Source organism: Sycon ciliatum, chromosome 7 (genome assembly GCF_964019385.1).
Source record: "Sycon ciliatum chromosome 7, ocSycCili1.1, whole genome shotgun sequence".
Classification (NCBI taxonomy): domain Eukaryota; kingdom Metazoa; phylum Porifera; class Calcarea; order Leucosolenida; family Sycettidae; genus Sycon; species Sycon ciliatum.
The window spans coordinates 33,554,056-33,576,004 of record NC_088649.1 but is presented as its reverse complement, the minus strand read 5'-3'; the positions used below and the strand labels follow the sequence as shown (position 1 = coordinate 33,576,004).

At 47.7% G+C, this 21,949-nt stretch overlaps 1 protein-coding gene across 1 annotated transcript; it reads left to right on the top strand.

Moving 5' to 3' along the window:
- The first annotated feature begins 7 nt into the window (after nt 1-7).
- Nucleotides 8-21,183, top strand: LOC135821367 (G patch domain-containing protein 3-like). Its single transcript, XM_065334437.1, has 8 exons — nt 8-585; nt 1,432-2,904; nt 3,604-3,810; nt 4,484-4,595; nt 12,825-12,884; nt 13,658-13,773; nt 14,375-14,502; nt 20,338-21,183. The coding sequence occupies exons 1-8, from the start codon at nt 352-354 to the stop codon at nt 20,585-20,587; spliced, it is 2,580 nt and encodes an 859-aa protein (XP_065190509.1). The 5' UTR covers nt 8-351; the 3' UTR covers nt 20,588-21,183.
- The last annotated feature ends 766 nt before the right edge of the window (nt 21,184-21,949 follow it).

The following is a 21,949-nucleotide window of genomic DNA, read 5'->3' as shown; positions in this document are numbered from 1 at the left end:
GATTTTCTGTTTCTTGCATTTGCGGCTCGAGCTGTGATTTTTGAATGACATGACCAGTTAGTTTTCCTGTCAATGGCGAGGCGATAGAGAAGAGTTGATTTTTGTTTGTTCTCGCTTGGCAAATGGTGTCCAGAGCAGGCCTGATGTACAGTTGCCGATCAAAGCTCGACAGTACTTTCCCTATCTACTGGAAGTGTATGTGTATGTGGTGCCATTGCTTGCCCACTGCCCAGTGCTGTTTGACAAGATAACTCATTGATTTCGTGCTTCGTTCTCCACTACCGTCGTGGATTGCTTGTGGAGTGTCGGGAGCCTTTCATTGTCCTCAGTGTCCACTCGTAGATTTACACTATGTCGGCGCGTGGACTGTACAAACCGAGCAAGGCCCAGGCAGCTGTGGAAGTAGCCGCCGCGCCAGTTTCTGGAGATGATTCCTCGCCAGCTGTGTACTGTGTAGTCGGTAACATTCCTAGTGACCTGCACTCGGCCGATCTGCGTGCGTTCTTCTCGCAGATCACCGAGCTAGGCGGCTTCCACTGCTTCCATTATCGCCACCGTCCCGAACTGAAGCCGACCAGGACACCAGTAAGTGTTCCTGTCTTTTTATTTCCTTTCCTCCATTGCTTCTTTCGTTCCATATTCGCCTTTATGTTATTGGGCCCAGTTGCCGTTCAATGTACGAAGTTAAATAAACACGAACAAACAAACAAGTGGCTAACAGCAGCTTGCCCGGAAAGCCCCAGCGTGGCTCAAATCTAGCTGTAGTGAGAAATAGCCCACGAATCCGGTCATGCAGTGTTGTGCAGCATCATGTTGCCGAGTTTGTGCATGAGGTAGTCAGACGAGTCCGTGCCCACCCCCCATTCCACCTTCTGTAGGTGTACATATCCAGCAAGAGTACATGAAAACCAGAGTGTGCAGCTCGGATGGGTTGCTGTCACGGCGAAATTCCGTGATTACATCATTTTAGTGATGTAGTGCGTACAAGCAGGATTCAAGCAGGTCTCTTTCTGCCCAACTGCAGCTCAGTTGTACGCACTGCACCACTTACCGCCTCAGATCTGCACCAAATACGATGTGATCGTGGAATTTCGCCGTGACAGACACCCATAGTAGAAAAAGCCCCAAGCTGCACGCTTTGGGTTTCATGTGCTCCTGATGTACACGTGTTACTGTATAAATAGATTTGCCAGAAACCTGGAGCTGCAGTGCAGAGTCGTGAGGGTATGGTCACCGTACCCAAATATGGCCGGTGTGTGATCACCACACATGCACATGTACAGTAAAGTCTGGTTTTACCGGACCCTGTGGCAAGTGGAATCATGATTAATTGTTTTGACCCGGACACAAACAGGGGAGAGAGGGGAGTATTGCTTTCAATTCCATGATCCTCCGCTTTTGTAATTGTCTTGTGATCCGCATCGCCTGCAGGAGGATCAGCCGTCATCCAGCGCCGACAGCAACACCACCGACAACACCGCTGCTGCAACATCCTCGTCACCAGCACCACCACCGACATGCTGTTGTGTGATTGGTGTGAAGCAGTCGCATCTCGTCGACTTGTTGCGTAACTACGACAAGAAGCTCTGGGTTGATCAGGCGGGCAAGTACCGCAAGAGCCGCGTTCACATCTCACAGCTCAAGACCAAGCAAACGACAGCGGACGTGACGGTTGCCGGTGATGATCCCGGGAATAACGAGATGCAGTCGTCCTCACATGAGCGAGACGTTGGTTCTCGGGCTCGTGGCGCTGGTAGCCGGTCGGAGTCTATCGCGTGTGGTGATCACATTGAGAGCGTACCGGCGCTGATCGGTGAAGATCGTGTTGCTGTGGAATGCGCTCCGGCACCCAGCAGTCACGGCGAAGTCACACACAACACCCAGTGTGCGTTGTCATGCAGTGACTCACAGCAGCAACGGCAGCGGCAGCAGCAGCAGGTCGGGAGCGGACGCCACTCGGTGTGTCCTGCACCGGACAATGCCGCCCCTGACACTACATCAAGCTCATCTGGGCCTAGTCCAAATTTTAGAACAGGGAATTCCCCTGCAAGCAGTTCCGGTGTTGTGTTATCATACCCTGGTGACAAGAATACCTGTATGGATGATGTCACCATGGTAACACCCACAGTCACGCACGACCCGGGCAGAGCAGCATTGCAGAGCAGTACGATGACCGACAATGCCGGTAATGATAGCGGCATTCGTGACGATGTTGATGGTGGTGATGATGATGATGCGCTTGCCCTGGAGCAGCTGGTAAAGCTGCCCGAGCTGCGTCCTCCGTCCGTGCTACCCAACGGTAATGTGGGTACGCCCAACGAAGTCCTCATGGACCTGATAGCGAGGTGTAAGTTTCCGCCGCGCCTCATCACCAAGCTGGGACTGAACTTCCCGACAATGAAGCGACCGCACCGCTACGCTTCCGTTCCTTTCATGTACTCGGAGGAAAGTCGTCGTCGTCGCCGTGGTGGTGATGGTGGTGAGGGTGAACATTTGCTGCCGTCGTCGACGCTCAAAGCACGCGCGACCACCCTCTCTAGCGCCCTGTATGGGAAGAAGCCGTCATGTTCACGGTCTGGAGTGACGCCCAATGCTGGTAGCGGTGGTAGTAGTGGATGCGGCAGCGGCGGTGGCAATGGCGATTACGACGACGTGGCCATTGGCACTACCACGGCCGCCGGCGAGCAGCGAGCTGTGCACGGCGGTGGCGTTTGGACAACAGCAGACGGACATCGTCTGTGTGATGACACGCCAGGAGAGGGCACGGCGAGAGCAGCAGCAGCGCCACAACCCACACCAACAACGGCAACAGTAGCGGAAGCGGAGATGACGACGACGGACGTCACCACTCCATCACCGTCCGTCGCCAGCAACCTGGCTGCAGCAAATGAAAACATCTCGAAGGTGAGGATCTATAGATATGAGAAAAACTCGAGGAACTGCCTGAGCAGTATTCCGAAGAAATTTCTCAAAACTCGGACCGAATTTGAATTATTTGAAACGCACACCCTCCTTAAAATTTCCACCTAGGTTCAGTATGCACATAATGATCATGATGACATGCCCCAGCCATCCTACACGTACACGTATGATCAAGAGCAAACTAACCTTATAATACTCTTGGTATGATACATGTGAAGTGGCGGTGCATGTCCCTAACTTGAGGGGGTGCATCCCCCTAACTTGAGAGGATGCATCCCTCTAACTTGAGGGGATGCATCCCTCTAACTTGAGGGGGTGCATCCCCCTAACTTGAGGGGGTGCATCCCCCTAACTTGAGGGGGTGCATCCCCCTAACTTGAGGGGGTGCATCCCCCTTACTTGAGGGGATGCATCCCCCTAACTTGAGGGGATGCATCCCTCTAACTTGAGGGGGTGCATCCCCCTAACTTGAGGGGGTGCATCCCCCTAACTTGAGGGGGTGCATCCCCCTAACTTGAGGGGTGCATGCCCCTAACTTGAGGAAGTGCATCCCCCTAACTTGAGGGGTGCATGCCCCTAACTTGAGGGGTGCATGCCCCTAACTTGAGGGGGACCAGCTACACCCCTGCATTGCCTGCATTGAAAATGTTTCATTTCCTTTTTCTTCTCTGCTCTTCACAGGTATCAGCAGCGCCCTCCAAGCCCAGGTCTGCGCGCACGACACACAGTAGCAACGTAGGCAGCCGTGTTGTCGATGATGATGCTGGTGGTGCAAGGGAGAATCATGACGAGGTGTCATCCGAAGAAGAGGTGATTGGAGAAGAGGACGACCATGATGCAGAGGAGTGGGATCGCTACGAAGCCCTTCACGACGATGTCGATAAACAGGTATGCGATGCGACGGGGGATTTTAGGTGTTTGGGTGATGGCAACCACTGAGTCCATTCGATTATGCCCGTGAATCGATTCGCGCTATTCACATCACCCCATGTGAATAGGGTGAATGGATTCCGAACCGATTCCATAGCTCATGACATGAAATCGAACGGCGAGATTCCATTCATGAATCGATCAAGTGCGTAATTGAACACAGCCCCTGAAGAGAGTCACGAGAAAACGTTCTGGTTAAACCTTATCAAACTGGTTGTAATGACAGCACAGCTGATAGTACTGATCCTATGGCTACGAGTATTCTCCTATTTGCGCTGTATTAAAATTGTGTGTGTGCGTGCGTGTGTGTGTGTGTGTGTGTGTGTGTGTGTGTGTGTGTGTGTGTGTGAGCACATGTTTGCTATCATCGCTTCCGCGATGGGCAGGTCTGCGGTCTGAGGTGTGTGTGTGTGTGTGTGTGTGTGTGTGTGTGTGCGTGCACGTGTTTGTGCGTGCACGTGTGTGTGCGTGCACGTGTGGAGTTTTGTCAGGAGTTTTATCACCAGCAGTAGAGCATACATGTACACCTGGATGGAGTGTTTTTTACACGCAAGTATACTGTGTAGCCAGCTAGCCACATACACACACGACCTCTCAGCTCTGTATGTTCTTGCGTGTGTTCTGCATGCAGGGTCGCACCGAGGAGCGTCTGTTTGAGAACGAAATTGAGCTAAAGTGGGAGAAAGGAGGCAGTGGTCTTGTGTTTTACACTGATGCAGCCTACTGGGATGAACTGAAGGGAGGTGAGCGGTGATTCATGTGCTCAGTGCGTAGAGCGCTTAGTTAGGGGCCATCCGTAAATACCGATATTTATTTAGAAACGAAAACTAGTCGTTTAGGGGGAGGGGGTTGAGTACCTGGTCGTTGCTCGAAAAAAATATCGATGCACAGTTTGCGTGTGTGTGTGCACGTCCAGAAAAAAAGAAAAAAAATATCGATACTATGTACCGTTTGTATGTGTTCGTTTCTGAGGGAGAAGGGGGGGGGGGGGGGGGGGGGAGGGGGGTTGAAGAGAAATGACTAGTTTTCGTTTCTAAACGAGAGAGCTTGGAAGCTCAGGGCCCTACGCTATGCTTTTTTGCCTTGATGACCAAGACACAAAAAAAAGCATAGGGATGTTATAAATTCTTTAAAAATAATCCTTTTTTTTTAAGCCATAACCTGGGATTCGAACCCGCACTATCGCGCGCCCTGCATGCATCCCCCGATACACTTCGCATACATACTAATTCTTCCAAGTTGTTTCACATTGTGATCTTGCATTTGAAAGCCCTATTTGAATATGCATTGTGGCCAGCCGTCTTTGATGGCAAGGTACGGTAGGGGATAGGTACGGGACAGGTACGATCGAGGGTAATACGACACCGTCTCCCGTACCGTACCGTACCATCAAACACAGCTGGCCACATACAGCTGCCCGCAATATTCAAATAGGGCTTTCAAACGCAAGATAATAACGTGAAGCAACTTGGAAGAATGGGTATGAATGCGAAGTGTATGGGGGAATGCATGTAGGGCGATAGTGCGGGTTCAAATCCCAGGATATGCCTGGAAAAAATAGGAGAATTGAAAAATTTATAACATCCTATGCTTTTTTGCCGTCAGATACGGATAGCGCCAGGCGTGACACAAACAAACAGACACACAAACAAATACCAAACGAGAGAGCTTGGAAGCTCAGGGCCCTGCGCTATGTTTTGTTGCCTAGCTCCTCGTGCATGTTGTTAGAACTGATGGAAATGCTTTTTCCTTTGATTAGCCACATCATTGTATTGCAAAAACGTTTCAATGAGATACTGAAGTAACGTCTTCTGCATAGCTATGGGACCGGCGCTGACTCTGCCGATCACGGGCGTTCTGGAGTCGACGGGATGTCTGTCCTGACGTTTCCTGGGACCGGCGCGGACTCTGCCGATCACGGGAGTTTATCTTCTTCTTATTATTATACTGACGGCAACTAACATCCATTCTGATTGCATTTACTCGTCTCCCTACTTCGTATTTCTTTCCAGAAAATCTCCCCATACAGCAGGGAGTCGTTTACATAATATGACTCCCTGCTATACATCTACATGACTGTATAAACGTTATAATTATTATGCTATCCGCCTACATGCGATTCCCGGGCTGTTCGACAGGCGGCCCAGCCAGCCTGCTAGTGGGATCTCGGCCTCGAACACAAATCCACACAAAATGTTACCGCACTGAATGCATTCCCCCGATACACTTCGCATATATACTCATTCTCTTGTTGGTACCGTACTCTTGATGGTACGGGACAGGTATGGGATAGCGCCAGGCATGTCGATGGCACAAACAAACAAAAATATTATGGCCAGCTGTCTTTGCTGGTACGGTACAGTACGGGACAGATACGGGATAGCGCCAGGCGTGACACAAACAAACAAACAAACAAACACACAAACACACAAATACCAAATTAAAGCTGTGTGGACCCTGGCTAGCGCCAGACGTTACTGAAGTAACGTCTTCTGCATAGCTACGGGAATTAAAGCTGTGTGGACCCTGGCTAGCGCCAGACGTTACTGAAGTAACGTCTTCTGCATAGCTACGGGAATAAATATCTATATTTACGGATGGCCCCTTATCCGGCGCCCAATCATCCACTATGTCAGTTATTGCAAAAGCAGAAATTTTCGGTGGTGTTTTATTTTCGGTAACATCGGTGCCGAAATTTTTACCGGAAATAAAATGCACCTAAAATTTCGTTACAGTACTACAGGTCCTCCCTCGTTAGTAGATGATCTCTGGGCCATCGAAAAAGTTATCTTATAACGAGGCTTATCTTGTAATAGGACTTGCAGCTGAAGGTGAAATAGGCACTAATACATACTTACCTGGGCTACCCTCGATACAACTTAAATTAATATGGCTGCTAAATAGTACCCGTTAACCCGCTCGTTAAGAAAATTACCCGTTCGTTAGTCAAAGGTACACCCGTTTGACCCCTAAATTCATGACCCATAATAACGGCATAGTGGTTTTCATAGAAGTTGTAAATATGTCTGAGGGATGAATGTTTACTTTTTAGATTCATATACCCATTTTCAGGAAGAATTGGAACTTTGAGCAGCATTGTTCAGCTGCTGTCATGGACAGGACTGAAGCAGTGAATGTGCAGAAGAACATTACAGGTGTGGCACGGGGTGGTTTCATGACGACATATCGCACATGCCATTGTGAAACTACCAGTTTTAAGAATAAAACAAGGTCCAATAATCTTATATAGAGGATTCGAAAAATAGGGCATAGGCCTTAGTAATATTGCGCAGGGAGATGAGCCTGAGATGTAAGGAAGAATGGGTCACATACTTTTTCCTATGCTCATGCCGCACCCATTTCGAGTTGAAAAATATGACCAAAATCCTATATACCGTAAAATCCCGCCAGAGCGCCCCGTCTCTCCTATCCGCCCCTCCCTGACTTCTTGTCAGGGATGTATCCTCGTATGACTCTGTCGCAGTCTGTGATGCCGTACTGTACTGCAGACGCGTGCTCGACCCCGTTGGAAATGTACGCAACAGTGCCCACCCTAGGTACCCTCTTGACCAGGGATCGCACAAACCCTGAGTTTTGACGGGTCTGTACGACTCCTGGCTCTTGACCTTTGGTCGGTGCACGAGATGCACGAACAGTTTTCGTAGGGTGAGTACTTTTTCATGTTGCACTGAATGCGGCAAGTAGGACTCGCCCATCCGCCCCTCCCCACCTGAAGCGACGAGGAGGTAGGCTGGCGGGATTTTACGGTAATATTATAGCATCTAGCAAATTACCGTATTTCCTCGATTAATATACCCGGTCTTTTGTTTTTTGAAGAGGGTTGGACCCCCGGTCTCTTATTTGGGCATGGTCCATTTTTTGAGCACGGTCCACTATATTTTCATCGGCACATTGCTGGAAATGGTGGATTTTTAACACGTCATAATATAGAAGTTCAAAAATATAATTCAAACAGTAGTTTGGAGGCGGTGGGAAAACAGTTTCTTAACCCTTTAAGAGCCGCCCCATACTTGAATGCGTCGTAAACGACGCATTCAAATGCAAAATTTCAAAAGATCGTAACTCAGTCCAATCTCGCTCAAATCCAGTGATCGAAATATCCAGGGCGAAGAGAAATCTCTCACCTGTCGGGAAAAACAATCCGCGAAGCGCTGCGAGCAACGGTTCCTGAGATAAATCACTCGTAAGTTGAGCCGCGATCGCGGCAATTTCAAAAGCGCGCAGTGCGACTTTAGTATTGATAATTTTGAGACTTTTCGTCAAGCTGGCTTACTCGAATTTGCACGGGTTTCACTGTTGATATTGTCAAGAGTACACAGCGAAAAAATTGGAACTCCACGATCGAGTAAAATGAAATATCTGGAGCGGGACGCAATTGGCCGCATTTGGGGCATTTTTCGTACTGTCGCTGCGATCTAGCGCTGGATAGGCGGTGTGCTGGCTATCATGATCGACCTCATTCTCTTCCTCTCGCGGAGACCTTTCCAGGAAGCCCTAGATTGTGAGGATTGAGTGAGTAGAACTGAAGCTATGATCCAAAGAACACGAAAAAATGCACAATTTTGAAAATTTCCTGTGGCTCTTAAAGGGTTAATAAGTATTCGCATGCAACGACGCAAATCCACACAATTCAGTAGACACTTCTTTTCTATCAAGCGTTTTCTTTCCCTTCTCTTCAGGATAGTACAGGGAATGTTGTAAATTTGAAAAACACATAACTATATAGAGAATGAAAGAAAGAAAAAAGTCAACACTTCAACATAGGTGTTAAAATGATTAAAGTGTAAAAAACTCAAAAACAAACAGCTGCAAGTTGTAGACAAACACGTTGAACACATCAGGGAACACTTGTCACACTTTCACGAGGTGTGACACCAAACAACTGCAACGATAACACATTCTCCTTCTGTACACATAGTTCTGGATCTAGTTTACGAATATACAGAGCTTCTAACACAGCAAGATGTAACTTAGACCTTCCACGAGTCAAAATCGAAAAGATATCATCACTATACAACTTACGACAACTAGCACTGCCCGACAAATGACGCTTGATGGACGGTGTCCGATTACTTAGCTCTGTCACCTTCGACGCCTGGCAAGCCTAACGGAAGAGAACAACGGCAGGCCACGGGTGTTTGCAGTGCATGAACTCTGGCCAGTGGTCCCCGTACGCAAAATGCGTACGCATTTGGATCTACCGTACATTTCCTCGTGTTTTGGGCGAATCTGAGCGGTACGACGCTGTCGAATTGGGTCTGAATTTGCCCTGAACCAGCCGCTATCGAAGTAAAATTAGGTGTTTTGAAGGCCACACGGGAACACTGTGACCATGTCTTCGTTCCTGCGTCGTTTGTTTGAAAATCGGAGTGTTTTTGAGCTCGAAGTTCGTCTTCGTTGTGGAATGGCCGTGCGTACATTCTCCTTGGAATTACCAAAGTCACACCCCCGTTTATTACATTACTAGGAGTTTTGCCGGCAGCCACGATAGTTTTTATCCCTGCTTCCATACGTCCTTTCATTGAACAGCCAAACGAAACTTTGTGGCGCGCCTTAGTTTTTTGTGGCGCGGGGGTCTCAAGTTTGTCACTTCGAGTTGTACACAACGATCACATCAACACCTCAAAGGACCAAAAAAACCAAGGGAGCAAGTATTTCAACCTTGCGATTCTGCCTGGCCTACTCTGAAGATGGAGACTTCTACTCGGTAGCACATACTCGTATCAATAAGCTGGGAGGGAGAGCGTGGCGAGTAAAATGTTGGGATGAAAAGAGCCACATTCTCTCTCGGAAAAGGTCGTCGTTCCTACACTGGCTACACACTTGCTCTTCCCAGCTCTGCAGAAGGCTAGATTTTGCATGCACGTGCGAGATTCGCATCCGCCACGCACATAGGCAGAGTCGAAATTTTTGTACTCTCGGATTTGCCGCCATCTTGACGAGTGGCCACTGCGAAACACCCGTGAGGCGTCGAAGGTGACAGAGCTAAGTAATCGGACATCGTCCATCAAGCGTCATTTGTCGGGCAGTGCTAGTTGTCGTAAGTTGTATAGTGATGATATCTTTTCGATTTTGACTCGTGGAAGGTCTAAGTTACATCTTGCTGTGTTAGAAGCTCTGTATATTCGTTAACTAGATCCAGAACTATGTGTACAGAAGGAGAATATGTTATCGTTGCAGTTGTTTGGTGTCACACCTCGTGAAAGTGTGACAATTGTTCCCTGATGTGTTCAACGTGTTTGTCTACAACTTGCAGCTGTTTGTTTTTGAGTTTTTTACACTTTAATCATTTTAACACCTATGTTGAAGTGTTGACTTTTTTCTTTCTTTCATTCTCTATATAGTTATGTGTTTTTCAAATTTACAACATTCCCTGTACTATCCTGAAGAGAAGGGAAAGAAAACGTTTGATAGAAAAGAAGTGTCTACTGAATTGTGTGGATTTGCGTCGTTGCATGCGAATACTTATTACGAAAAATACGAGAGAGCTTGGAAGCTCAGGGCCCTACGCTATGCTTTTTTGCCTTGATGACCTAGACAAAAAAAAAGCATAGGGATGTTATAAATTCTTTAAAAAATTCCTTTTTTTTAGACATAACCTGGGATTCGAACCCGCACTATCGCGCGCCCTGCATTCATCCCCCGATGCACTTCGCATACATACTAATTCTTCCAAGTTGTTTCACATTGTGATCTTGCATTTGAAAGCCCTATTTGAGTTAAATGCATTGTGGCCAGCCGTCTTTGATGGCACGGTACGGTAGGGGATAGGGACGGGACAGGTACGATCGAGGGTAATACGACACCGTCTCCCGTACCGTACCGTACCATCAAACACAGCTGGCCACATACAGCTTCCCGCAATATTCAAATAGGGCTTTCAAACGCAAGATAATAACGTAACGCAACTTGGAAGAATGGGTATGAATGCGAAGTGTATGGGGGGAATGCATGTAGGGCGATAGTGCGGGTTCGAATCCCAGGATATGCCTGAAAAAAAGGAGAATTGAAAAATTTATAACATCCTATGCTTTTTTGCCGTCAGATACGGATAGCGCCAGGCGTGACACAAACAAACACCAAATTAAAGCTGTGTGGACCCTGGCTAGCGCCAGACGTTACTGAAGTAACGTCTTCTGCATAGCTACGGGAATAATTATTATTATTATGACGTGTTAAAAATTCACCATTTCCAGCGATGTGCCGATGAAAATATAGTGGACCGTGCTCAAATAATGAAAGAAAGCAACTAGGCGCTACACAAATTGTAGTTGCGCAACCTAAATCGCGTCCTTTTTTGATCCACCACGTGCTTTCTTAGTGCGCATGCGCAAAGCGATGAGCTCAAATAAGAGACCGGGTCTCTTATTCGGGCATGGTCTACTATTTTTCAGTGAGGCCTCTAGGAGGGTCTACTATTTGAGCATGGTCTATTATTCGAGCATGGGCCATTAATCGAGGAAATACGGTAAGAGATACGAACAAAGAAAGAAAATAATAGGTAACATAATTCGCATCTTTTTTTGGCGCTACACTCTGCGTATATATACTGCTCTTGTGTGGCTTCCACGGTATTCATTGTTATTACCTGACGGTGGCCAAGTGCCGAAACGTTGTAAAAAATAACGGAACTGGTTCGGATGTGATGTGCAGCGCTATGGGAATGGGTGTGTCCACCCGAATTCCTTTCAGAGATGAAGCTGCAGGACGCCTCAGCCCTTCTTTAAAGAAAATAATGTACCTATAAACTAAACTAACTCACAGTGCATCATTATCTCTCAGCCTGCGAATCATATTCTGGCATTTCTGAGCAGCAGCACGGCGTGGCCTGGCGGTGTGACAGACGCGTCGTTGTGAGTAGCAGCTGGTTCCTGAGTGCCAGAGACTTGACTGCCATCACAAGCTACTTCGATAGGGTACAAGTGGGAAACTGGGCGACGGACTTGTTTCTGAGACGCAAATTGTCGGCATGTCCAAGGATTCTCGAGTGGATTCTCTGATGTAAGTTCGACTGGAACCAGTATCGAACAAAAGGCGAGCTTGAAGGCTTTGACCTGACTCGTCTTGGATGGTAGCAAGGGCCGTCTGCATGGTAACATGTCCACAAGTCTATGTCAAGGTGTGAGTTGCAGACGGAAAGGGCGCAGCATCGACGTTCAAGGTTGTGGAGTTCTTCGGCTTCTGCTCCGAATTCTTTGCCAAGTCACCGTCAAACTTCTTATGGCGCAAGCTTCTGTGATGCTTGCACAGTTGACAGTGTGGAAGCATGTGCTTCTGTCTCAGTCTAGAAACATGCCGTACGCACTAGACCGTCGTGATTACTATGAACTTGGAGACTGGCCATAGCAGCAGCAGCCCAACACCTGGTGTCCGGGATTCAGGAAAACTAGAAACAGACCGTGCAAGTTGCGCATAGCAATAATGACAGCAGAAGTGAGCGGCACATTGTGGCAGGGAGAGCAACATACGGTCACAGTGGAAGCATGTGCTTCTGTGTCATCATGTACATTAGTATCAAGAAAATGGGAAACATAAGATTACAATGGAGGGATAAGAATTGAGCCGGTGTCAGAGGACCCCCCACGCCCCAGAACTCGTCAGCATGAGCAACAAGTGGCCTGGTGTTCACAACAGCTGTAAAATCGATGCCAAAAGGTGTGCATTCTGGCTGGACATCGGTGATCATAGTTTCATCTTCTGCAACACACTCTTCAAACTCATCAGGAGTGGATGTGGTCAACCGTACAGGATCCTGAAAATACAGCGTACGGTAGTACAGTACGCATAGCAGGTTTTAGACGCACGAGGCGCAAACATGCACAAATAAGGAGTTGTGGACTGGTGATTGTCTCGCGATTCGCAACGACAATCACGATTCCTGATTTGTGTTTGTGTTTGTGTTATGTTTTTTGTTGTTGTCGTTGTTGTTGTTGTTGTTGTTGTTGTTGTAGAGGAGGATGAACGTTTAGCTGATGAATATGATGTCGATCTCTCCATTTTCTACGAACCAAGTGAGTGTACATTTTATTTACATGTTGTGTGCCATCTATGTGCCTGTGTGTGCGTGTATGCACGTGTGTGTGTATGTGGGTGTGGGTGTGTGCTTGTTTGTCTGTGTATGCATGTCCATCCGTGTGTTTGTGAGCATGTGTGTGTATACGCGCATGATCGCATGCACACACATGCACGTGTGTATGTGCGTGTAGAGACGTTGCGGTTGATTTCGCGAGAAGTTGTTTTTGTTTTTGTGAGCTCCTGTCAGCATCTACTAGTACTTGGATATTGTATTGGATACGCCTTGTTTTGTTGAAAACATGTTGTAGGTTGACAGCATGTTACAAGGCGGAGGACCCACACTGTGTTCGGAAACAGTGCCCCTTTCTACAACCTCCACTCACACAACTCCCTAGTATAATGAGGGTCAGAACCAGAGCTAACACCCATACGGTTCAAATGGTGGCAAGACCGAGGCTCTGGCAACCGTGGAGGTTGTAGTAAGGAGCACTGCTTCCGAACACGGTGCGTCCTCCGCCTTGTAACATGCTGTCGAGCAACTACTTGAATGTAAACCCATAGCGCATTGCCAGATATGGAAGGTATGAGTAATGCATGTGAGTACACTGGGATCAGCAATGCACTGTTCAACACCCCCACGACCGTGCCCAGGTGGCTGTGTGGGGTGCTTATGGTACAAATTACGTCATTACGCAATGGGCTTATTACATTGGCTGACGTTTGTTGTTCTGTGCGTTCATCTACTCATTCACCCGTTTTCTGTTTTCAGATAGCGGTACAAAGGATGCGAACGACATCATGGACATGGAAATGGAGACACAGCGACGTCATGGCAAACATGTAGTCGACTGGAGGGGCAAGACGGGTTTCGACAAACTGACAAAGGTAACGCACTCTAAAACCGTAAATTTAATGTGTCACAAAGTCTAACGTTTTTTAAAAGGACCAATTTTTTTCGTTATTTGAAGAAACGTTATCGTGAACCCGGTTTAAGATGTCTGTGTAAAGATGCGCATACATCGATGCATGTTCTTTCTGTTGTACAAACATCGTTTTAAACTTTCTGCACGTTATCACGCCAAAATTACAAAAACATTAAACTTTCTGGTCGTTAAACTTTCCGGTTTTATCACTCGCAGACTCCACTGCAGCCGTTTACACATTAGGAAACAGTACCTCAACTCAAGCACTCCAAATACTGTCTCTTTGCTACGTACGTCACTCACTGTTCACCAAATGGTCGTTTGCTGTCATAACTTACTTTTTGAGCACATAAAATTTCTGAAAATTGAAGTACTATGCTGTGTAGATTGGGGCAAGTGCAATAGAATAACGATGCCCTTGATCATGTTGATTCTCTTTTCTTCTGGAGTTAGTTAGGAAGGGTGCTTGATGGAAGTCATGAGGGCCGCTGTTCGTGTGTGTGTGTGTGTCTGTGTGTGTCTGTGTGTGTCTGTGCATGCACCCGTGTTTTCACATGTCACAGGGTTTCGGTGGTCGTGTGCTGCGAGATCAGGGCTGGGCGGCTGGCAAGGGACTGGGCAGAGCGGCTCAGGGTATTGCAGAGCCGGTGGAGGCAGACGGGCAGACTGGACACGACAAACGAGGACTTGGGTAGGTTCCTCCTCCTACACTCCTACACTCATGCATGGCTAAGCCCATTGCGCAATGACGTAATTTGTACAGTAAACACCCAACACAGCCACCTACCTGGGCATGGCCGTCTGGGGGTGTTGAACAGTGCATTGCTGATCCCAGCGTACTCACATAACACCCCACACACAGCCACCTAGGTATGGTCGTCTGGGGTGTTGAACAGTACATTCCTGATCCCGGTGTACTCACATGCATTACTCATACCTTCCATATTTGGCAATGCGCTATGGGCTTATAGTCATGGGCAAAGAGATCAGACCCACGAGTCTAAAGTAGCGTTGTGCTTCCATTCAATTGCATCATGCACGGTCCCAAAAACACCCACCCAAGGGCCGCGTGAGCCTGGCGCTGCTTTCGGCTTACGGGTCGCATCTCTTTGGCCGCGACTGAAGAATTGTAGCATTGCCTCGAAACTCAGCCCTGTTGTTTTAAACCTTCATCAGTTTTAAGGGAATAACAAATGTAAAGTCACATGGAAAACTCTACACACACCATTCTCAAATCAAGTGGTCTCTTTCATCCTGATGATGGCCCCTGGCCGAAAATTTGATTGAGACATGAGTTATTTTGCAGCGAAGAGACCACTTGATTTGAGAATGGTGTGCGTAGGGGTTTCCATGTAATAGGCTATTCAGACTACGTCCACGTTTTGCGTTTCGGTACTTGGACAAACGGCGATCAAGTGCACTGGTCGTTCAGACATGCGGTATGCGGCCGGTACACAATCGCGTTTTTGAGTGCGTTGCCAAGGTTAATATTATTTATGGCGGGTTTTGTTTGCCGGGAAATTTGAAGTACTCAAGAGAAAGGAAAAGGAAAATGTTGTGTCTTTATGACTCCATTTATTTGAGTGTTTTGGAGGTGGTTTGTTTTTGTCGAGATGGAGGAGACTCAGAGGAGACGTGCTGCCGTGTTGTTCCTGCTGTTGATCCGTGGATTGAATCAGCTACCACCTGACAGGGGTATGGACTTTGAGACTTTTGAAGACACGGACGTCATACTTCAAGTAGCTCATAAAACTGCAATTGACTGTGGCCGTCGTAGGTTTCCGGCTCGCGACCTGTCAGTGTGACCTGTCCATTTTTCATGACCCTACCTCTGATGTTGCAACATATACCTATGAAGAGAAGATTTTGGTCTGCCCACACACCGACTGACATGGAAGGGCACTGGGAGTATGAAGTTCGAGGAACATGGAGGATAATTGGCGACCGCTTTCCGGATTATGAGGATAAAAAATACTTCGAATATTTCCGAGTGGATGTGACGACATTTGGGCAGTTGTACGAAATGTTTGGACGGAGGATGCAGAAGCAAACAACTCGTCTGACAACCACTATATGCGGGAAAAAGCGCATGGCGATTTCCCTTGAGTGGACGGCACACTGCCCGCCATACCACAAGCTTGCTACTGAGTACCACATTGGAACATCAACGGTCCACAGTACCGTACTGGCAATATATGTTGCCGCAGTGAGGCCATGAAGCGTTACATTGGCACATGTTTGCCGCACGCAGGGCGTTACATGCAAAGTCGCACAGGAACCGTTACACAGGTTTCTATATTGCCGCAGTCCTTTTTTTGCTATTGCCGCATCACTTTTTTGCTATTGCCGCATCATTTTTTTGCTTTTGCCGCATCATTTTTTCTTTTCATCCACATTGAAGGCACAGAAATTCAGTTGCTATCCAACTGTTATAAACCCGACGGCAAAGGGCGACAACGATATCAATAGAAGACTGTATATTTTAACTATCAGAGTGCAAAACGACCTCGGGAAAGAAGAAACCATTGTGATCGCCAACCACTGAATGATGCGCCTTCGAGTGTCAGGACTTCCTGCTGCGTCCAGTTTTGAACTTTTCACCACGCGGTACACGTGCTTTCACAGTTTTCAGCCTTTTTTTGCAGTGCAAACTGCAATGAAAAGATCGCCGCACCCCGCCGGACGCGCGTTACGAACTCAACGAAAATTTGTCGCACTAGCCTGGTCGCGCGTTACGCCGCACCCCCCTGCGTTACGCGTTACGCGGCAACATATATTGCCAGTACGGTATCATCCAAGATGGCATGGAGGCATTTCTGCCACTTGTTCAGCAAGTGTGCAAGTTTCCATCTGCTGTTGAACTACTAGTAGACCAGACTATGGAGGATTTTGCTAGTTTGTGCCATCTCCCAGGCGTTGCAGGAGCTCTTGATGGGACTTTCATGCACATCTTGAAGCCAATTGAACATGGCGATGCGTGCTACTGCTATAAGGGCTACCCAGCAATTGTGTTGCTTCTGTGTGTGGATGCCAGAGGCATCATTGCGTACATCAATGCTGGGAGAGCTGGCTGTATGGGCGATGCTTATACATGGAACACATGCAAACTGCGCCAGGATATCGACAATGGTACGCTTCTTCCTGCCGGTGCCTCCATCAATGTGTTGCACCGTGATGTCCACCCATGCTTAGTTACAGATTCGGCAGTTGCATCATCTTCTGCGCTGATGAAATGTTACGATGGCAATGGCTTGAATCCCGTACAGAAAGATTTCAACCACTGTGTTATCCGCACAAGGCGTGTTGTGGAAAACGCCATTGGGCGTGTCGAAAGGCCGCTGGACTATTTTGGTCCGCAATTTCATTCGTGACCCACGGTTTGCGTCTCGCGTTGCTCTTGTTGCAGCTGCTCTGCACAATGTTTGTGAGCGTTGCCAATGCCCGTATGAGGATTCCTGGCTACCTGCTCCTCCAGCTGCGGTGCCCGAGCATGTTCATCAGCCGCCGAATATACTCGATGCAGCTGACGCCATCCGAGATACTCTAGCCCAACATGTTCATCAACTTCTTGTTTAGAACCCAGTTCAGAAACTTTGTCTTGCACTTGAACAAAACTCATCTGATGTGTTGCCGCGGCTCACCCGAAGTGTACATAATTATGTCTTCAATAATTAATTATTCTTATGTTTACACTGCTTATACCTCAAAAACTTTGAATATGTTCGATTTTGCTTGTGTTTTTCTTTGTTTCTCTTTCTTCCCTAACGCTGCAAGCACCTTTGTGCCGTGCACTTATTGTGCGCCAAACCTTGAACATGCACTCTCACACACACATACATGTCCTTAGGTTGACTGTACGGACTCGCGCCGTTCCTTTTGTGTCACGCGCACATGGTGGCGCAAGCACGCGGCTTTATTTGGGTTTTGTAGTTGTTGTTGTTTTTTGTATCCTCGCTTGGTCAAGTTGAGAAGGATTCGGATTTTTCTTCTTCTTGAACTGTTGAAGTTACTTGTGAAGTTGTGAACGAACCCGTGCTGTGTGCCTGTGCATGCCCTGGCTACTCGTAGGTAGTTTAGCGGCTCAGTCCGCGCAACATGTTTGCAGGACGAACAAAAGACATGTTTTTTTAATTGATAAACCACAAACCTTCAGACATGGATTGATGAAAATACAACTACATCTACACGTATAGAGAAGGCAGCACAAAACGGCAGTGGTGGTGGGGAGGCCTGTGCGCCTCATCCGACCATGGGTCTCGGAGTAGACACCGAGCAGGCACACCGGGATATGGAGACAATTCGTGGTGGGGTGGGGGAGGGGGACAAGTATGGACAGATGTTGTGCATGCGGGTGTAAGGAGGTAGACGGTGATCAGAAGTACATCATGGGCAAGCGCATAGTCGGCACGCAAAGCTAGAGGAGTAAGAACTCAGTTCAGGAACAGTACTTCTTCATCAGTGACCCCATGAACTCGAGGTTTGCTCGCTGCATCATCACAGTTGTCTGCTGTGAATTCTCTTGCAGCCGTTGCTTGAATTCTTGGTCCCCTTGCTGAGCCTTCTTCCTGCGCTCGTCCCTCTCCTCGTCATCTTTCCGGCGCCTTTCCTCCATTTCCTCTTCGGCTTTACGCCGTTCTGCCTCTCTCTTGGACTCGTACTCCATCCATTTCGCTTGCACCTCGATATCATGTTCGAACTGCCTCTTCTGAGTCTCTAACTGTGCTTCCTTCATTCCATTCAGTAGTGCCTCAGAGTGCAGTTCATGCCTTGCTGTACGCTTTACTTTCTTCGGAGGTGACACATCGGTTGCCGGGTTGTGTGCACCACTAGCGCTGCTTGGCACAGGGGTTGGTGGGAAATCCTCCTCCTCCAAATCTGTACATCAACAATAGAAGTTGTAAGAAAATTTCATAATGATGTTCAAGTAATGAAAATGGTAAAAACGGAGACACAGAACTTTGAGGAATGCTGTTCCTTCAAATTCTACACACTGAATATTCCGATCCAAAACATCTTCGGCGGTATTCTATTTATACATTTTCTTTAAAACTTCCCAAAACACCCCTTTTTCAAACCCCAGTGGGTACCGGGTCCATTGTTATTGCTAGCCTGTTCTGGTAACCACTATAAACAAAGTGGACAACAACAACATTCAAGTACGAACACCACCACCCACCCACCCCCCCCCCCCCCCCCCGTGCGCTTTGTGCAACAGGGTGTTCCGGAAAGCACCATTCGCATCGTGTTCCGTGTTTTATTGTGGCATCCTATGCGACAATCAGAACAGAATCAAGATTATTCACCTGAAAATGATGCATCTCCAGAACTGGACCTTGCACCTGGGGCTTCCAAATGGCTAGCACCGCTGATCACCTCCTCGTCAGGTACAGGCTGTGCGGCACACGGACTCAAGGTATCCACGCATTCACCTGGACCCCACTGCGGATGCTTGAAAAAGAGATTGTGGTATTGCTCGAAATTGGGCCACATCGACAGCGCTGCGACCAGATCGAACATCGACTCGTCCAATGACGTCCCGGTGGCAGTTGGCAAACGGATTTGCTTGTACAATTCCCTGCCTTTCTTTTTTAGGCTGTCCACCTTGTTGTGGACTTCTTGCTGGGTGAAGATTTTTTCACCTCGCTGCTGATTCAGTAGGGAGGTGGCTTTTTGCTCCTTCGCCGCCCGACTGGGACATAGATTTGTCCAGGCTGTGAAGGAGATCTGCCCAAATTTTCAGGAAGATGCGCTCCGCATTGTCGGAAAACGATCTGTTCGGCATTTTCACTACCACTGAGAGACTTTCGCTACAACTGACAACAGACTCCCAAATTTCCACACCTCTGCATGTACTGTGACAAACGCCAAACGAAACGAAAAACTGGAGTCCGAGCTTGTCGTTCACGTGTGCGATTTCGCGCTTCAGATCTCCCGCCACGTTCGCCGTCACCATGGAAATATGGCCGTAAACGTCGATTTGGACGTAGTCTGAATAGCCTATAATGAAGTGGCTGCAGTGGAGCTTGCGTACCTTAAAGAAAATGGGAAGTCTGAAGAAAATAAGTTAAATAACTCAAAAATTAATATACTCTGACTGAGTCTGTGAACCTGATAAAATGTGAATGCTTCATGACATAAGACAGTTGGTCACTCCTCACACCATGCACACTATAGTACTAGAGCTGGCGCTTTTCCCGCTGAGCCGACTTGACACCTGACTGACTCACGACTGCCATCCAGAGCGCATGAGAAGTCCATCTACGGGGCAAATCAAGTCAGCAGAAAAGCACGATCTCCAGTGTGGGGAGCGACCAACTTTCCTATATTATCGTCGAAATCGGCACCACTATTTCGTATTGAATGCTTGCAAACCTGATGAGGACAATTTTGCTGAACGTTCTAAGAATTGATAACACGAGTTTGATACTATTGCAATGCACTGTGTCCGTGTGTTTCCTTGTCCATGTGTGTCCGTGTGTGTGTGTCCATGCGCGCGTGTGTGTGTGTGTGTGTGTGCATGCTGTAGGTTTCTTGGCGAGAAGCTACGTCGTGACGTGTGTGGCGCTGCCAAGCCCCAGCGTCACATCACCACCAAGTACGACGCCAGTGATTACACAGACACCATGCTCAGAACGCGAGGACCGCTGGCACAGAAGCGACTGCGAGCGCCAAACACAGCCACCGCCGCCGACTCTGCTGCTGCTGATGACAACGGTAGCCGGGCAAAGCGGAAACATGTCAACGAAGAAGGCAACGTTGCTAAAATCAACAATTGATCGACTGGCAATCCATCTAAAGTCCAGTATCATTTTTTAAATCTAAAACATGAAAACACCGTGCAGCGCAAGTAATGCGTCGAATCCACCCACCACCACCACATGTTTGACCAGTCAGAGTTGCACAAGTTAGCACAAAACTGGCAAGGAGTACTACAGGCATTGAGACATTCCACACATATTTTTTATTATTTGGATTTCCCCGACAGCATCAACCAGCACTAGTCCTGCAGCTGTGCAGCTATGTTTCATGGCCATGTTGGTTTTGACAGTCCAGTCCTATCTTTATTTTTTTCTTCGCCGAGGTCACTATCACTACGTGGTATTGCTTGATCGAAGCTGATGGAGTTTTTTTTATTTTCCAGGGGACAATCACAAGCTGACGTAGGACATTCCTTCATTTCTGTTCTCAAGTTTTTCACTACAAACTCCGTTTTTTTTAAATTTACTTCATTCCTGGATGTCGCTGGGAATCTACACACACACACACACAGAGATTCTCTGGGTCTTGTGACTCTTGCACTTGTACTACAAGTACACTGGTACACTGGTATTATTAAAATACAGAAACAGAGTGTCTAGTCGGCGCCCCGCAACCGCAATCTTTGCTTGTGTGCCCATTCCATGACACGCCTCACCAAGACTAAATGAAAAAGTATATCCAGGCTGATCCACTGCATGGAGGGACTCCTCTAATCGCCAAGCAGCAGCAGCAGTACCGCCCGCAGTCTAGTTTGCGAATTCTTTGATAACAAAATCCGTTTGCACAAAAAAACCCCTGCTTGACTAGTCGTGTACATGTACATGTATGTGCAGTGCACACATAAGCAAGCTATACTGCGGCTTTCAATAATACAATGTCATTCTGTGGACACAGCCACGCTCTAAAAAGCAGCACATACACACACACATACACACACACCATTGGACCATTGGACGCCCATCGCTGAAGGCGATGATAGCGATGCTACAGCAGAAGCCATAGCAGCTTGTGCTGGGATTGCACCATTCAACAACTTGCAAGGCTGAAGAATTGACCGCGCCACTATTCAGCCTGGTCTACACCACACAGCTATGAAGTGGCTTTTTCTGGCCAGTGAATCCCTACTTTTTGGTCTTTTTTCATTTTTTTTTCCCCGCACACACATCACACCACATACTCCGGCATGCACTGGCTGTTGGTAACCACCCAGGAGAATGAAAGAAAAGTCAGGAGAAGTCTGAGAAAGAGAAGAAAGACGTGTGTGACCGTAATCGTCGGGAATCGAACCCGCAACCTCTAGATTGGAAATCGCTGCACCATATGGGGCACACACACACACACACACACACACACACACCGACAGAGTACCGATTTAACCT

Bases quoted from the DNA above. Each gene is read 5' to 3' on its own strand.
- LOC135821367 (XM_065334437.1), top strand. From the start codon at position 352: ATGTCGGCGCGTGGACTGTACAAACCGAGCAAGGCCCAGGCAGCTGTG. The intron at 2,905-3,603 runs GTGAGGATCTAT...TGCTCTTCACAG, and splicing joins CAAATGAAAACATCTCGAAG to GTATCAGCAGCGCCCTCCAA. The intron at 4,596-12,824 runs GTGAGCGGTGAT...TTGTTGTTGTAG, and splicing joins CTGGGATGAACTGAAGGGAG to AGGAGGATGAACGTTTAGCT.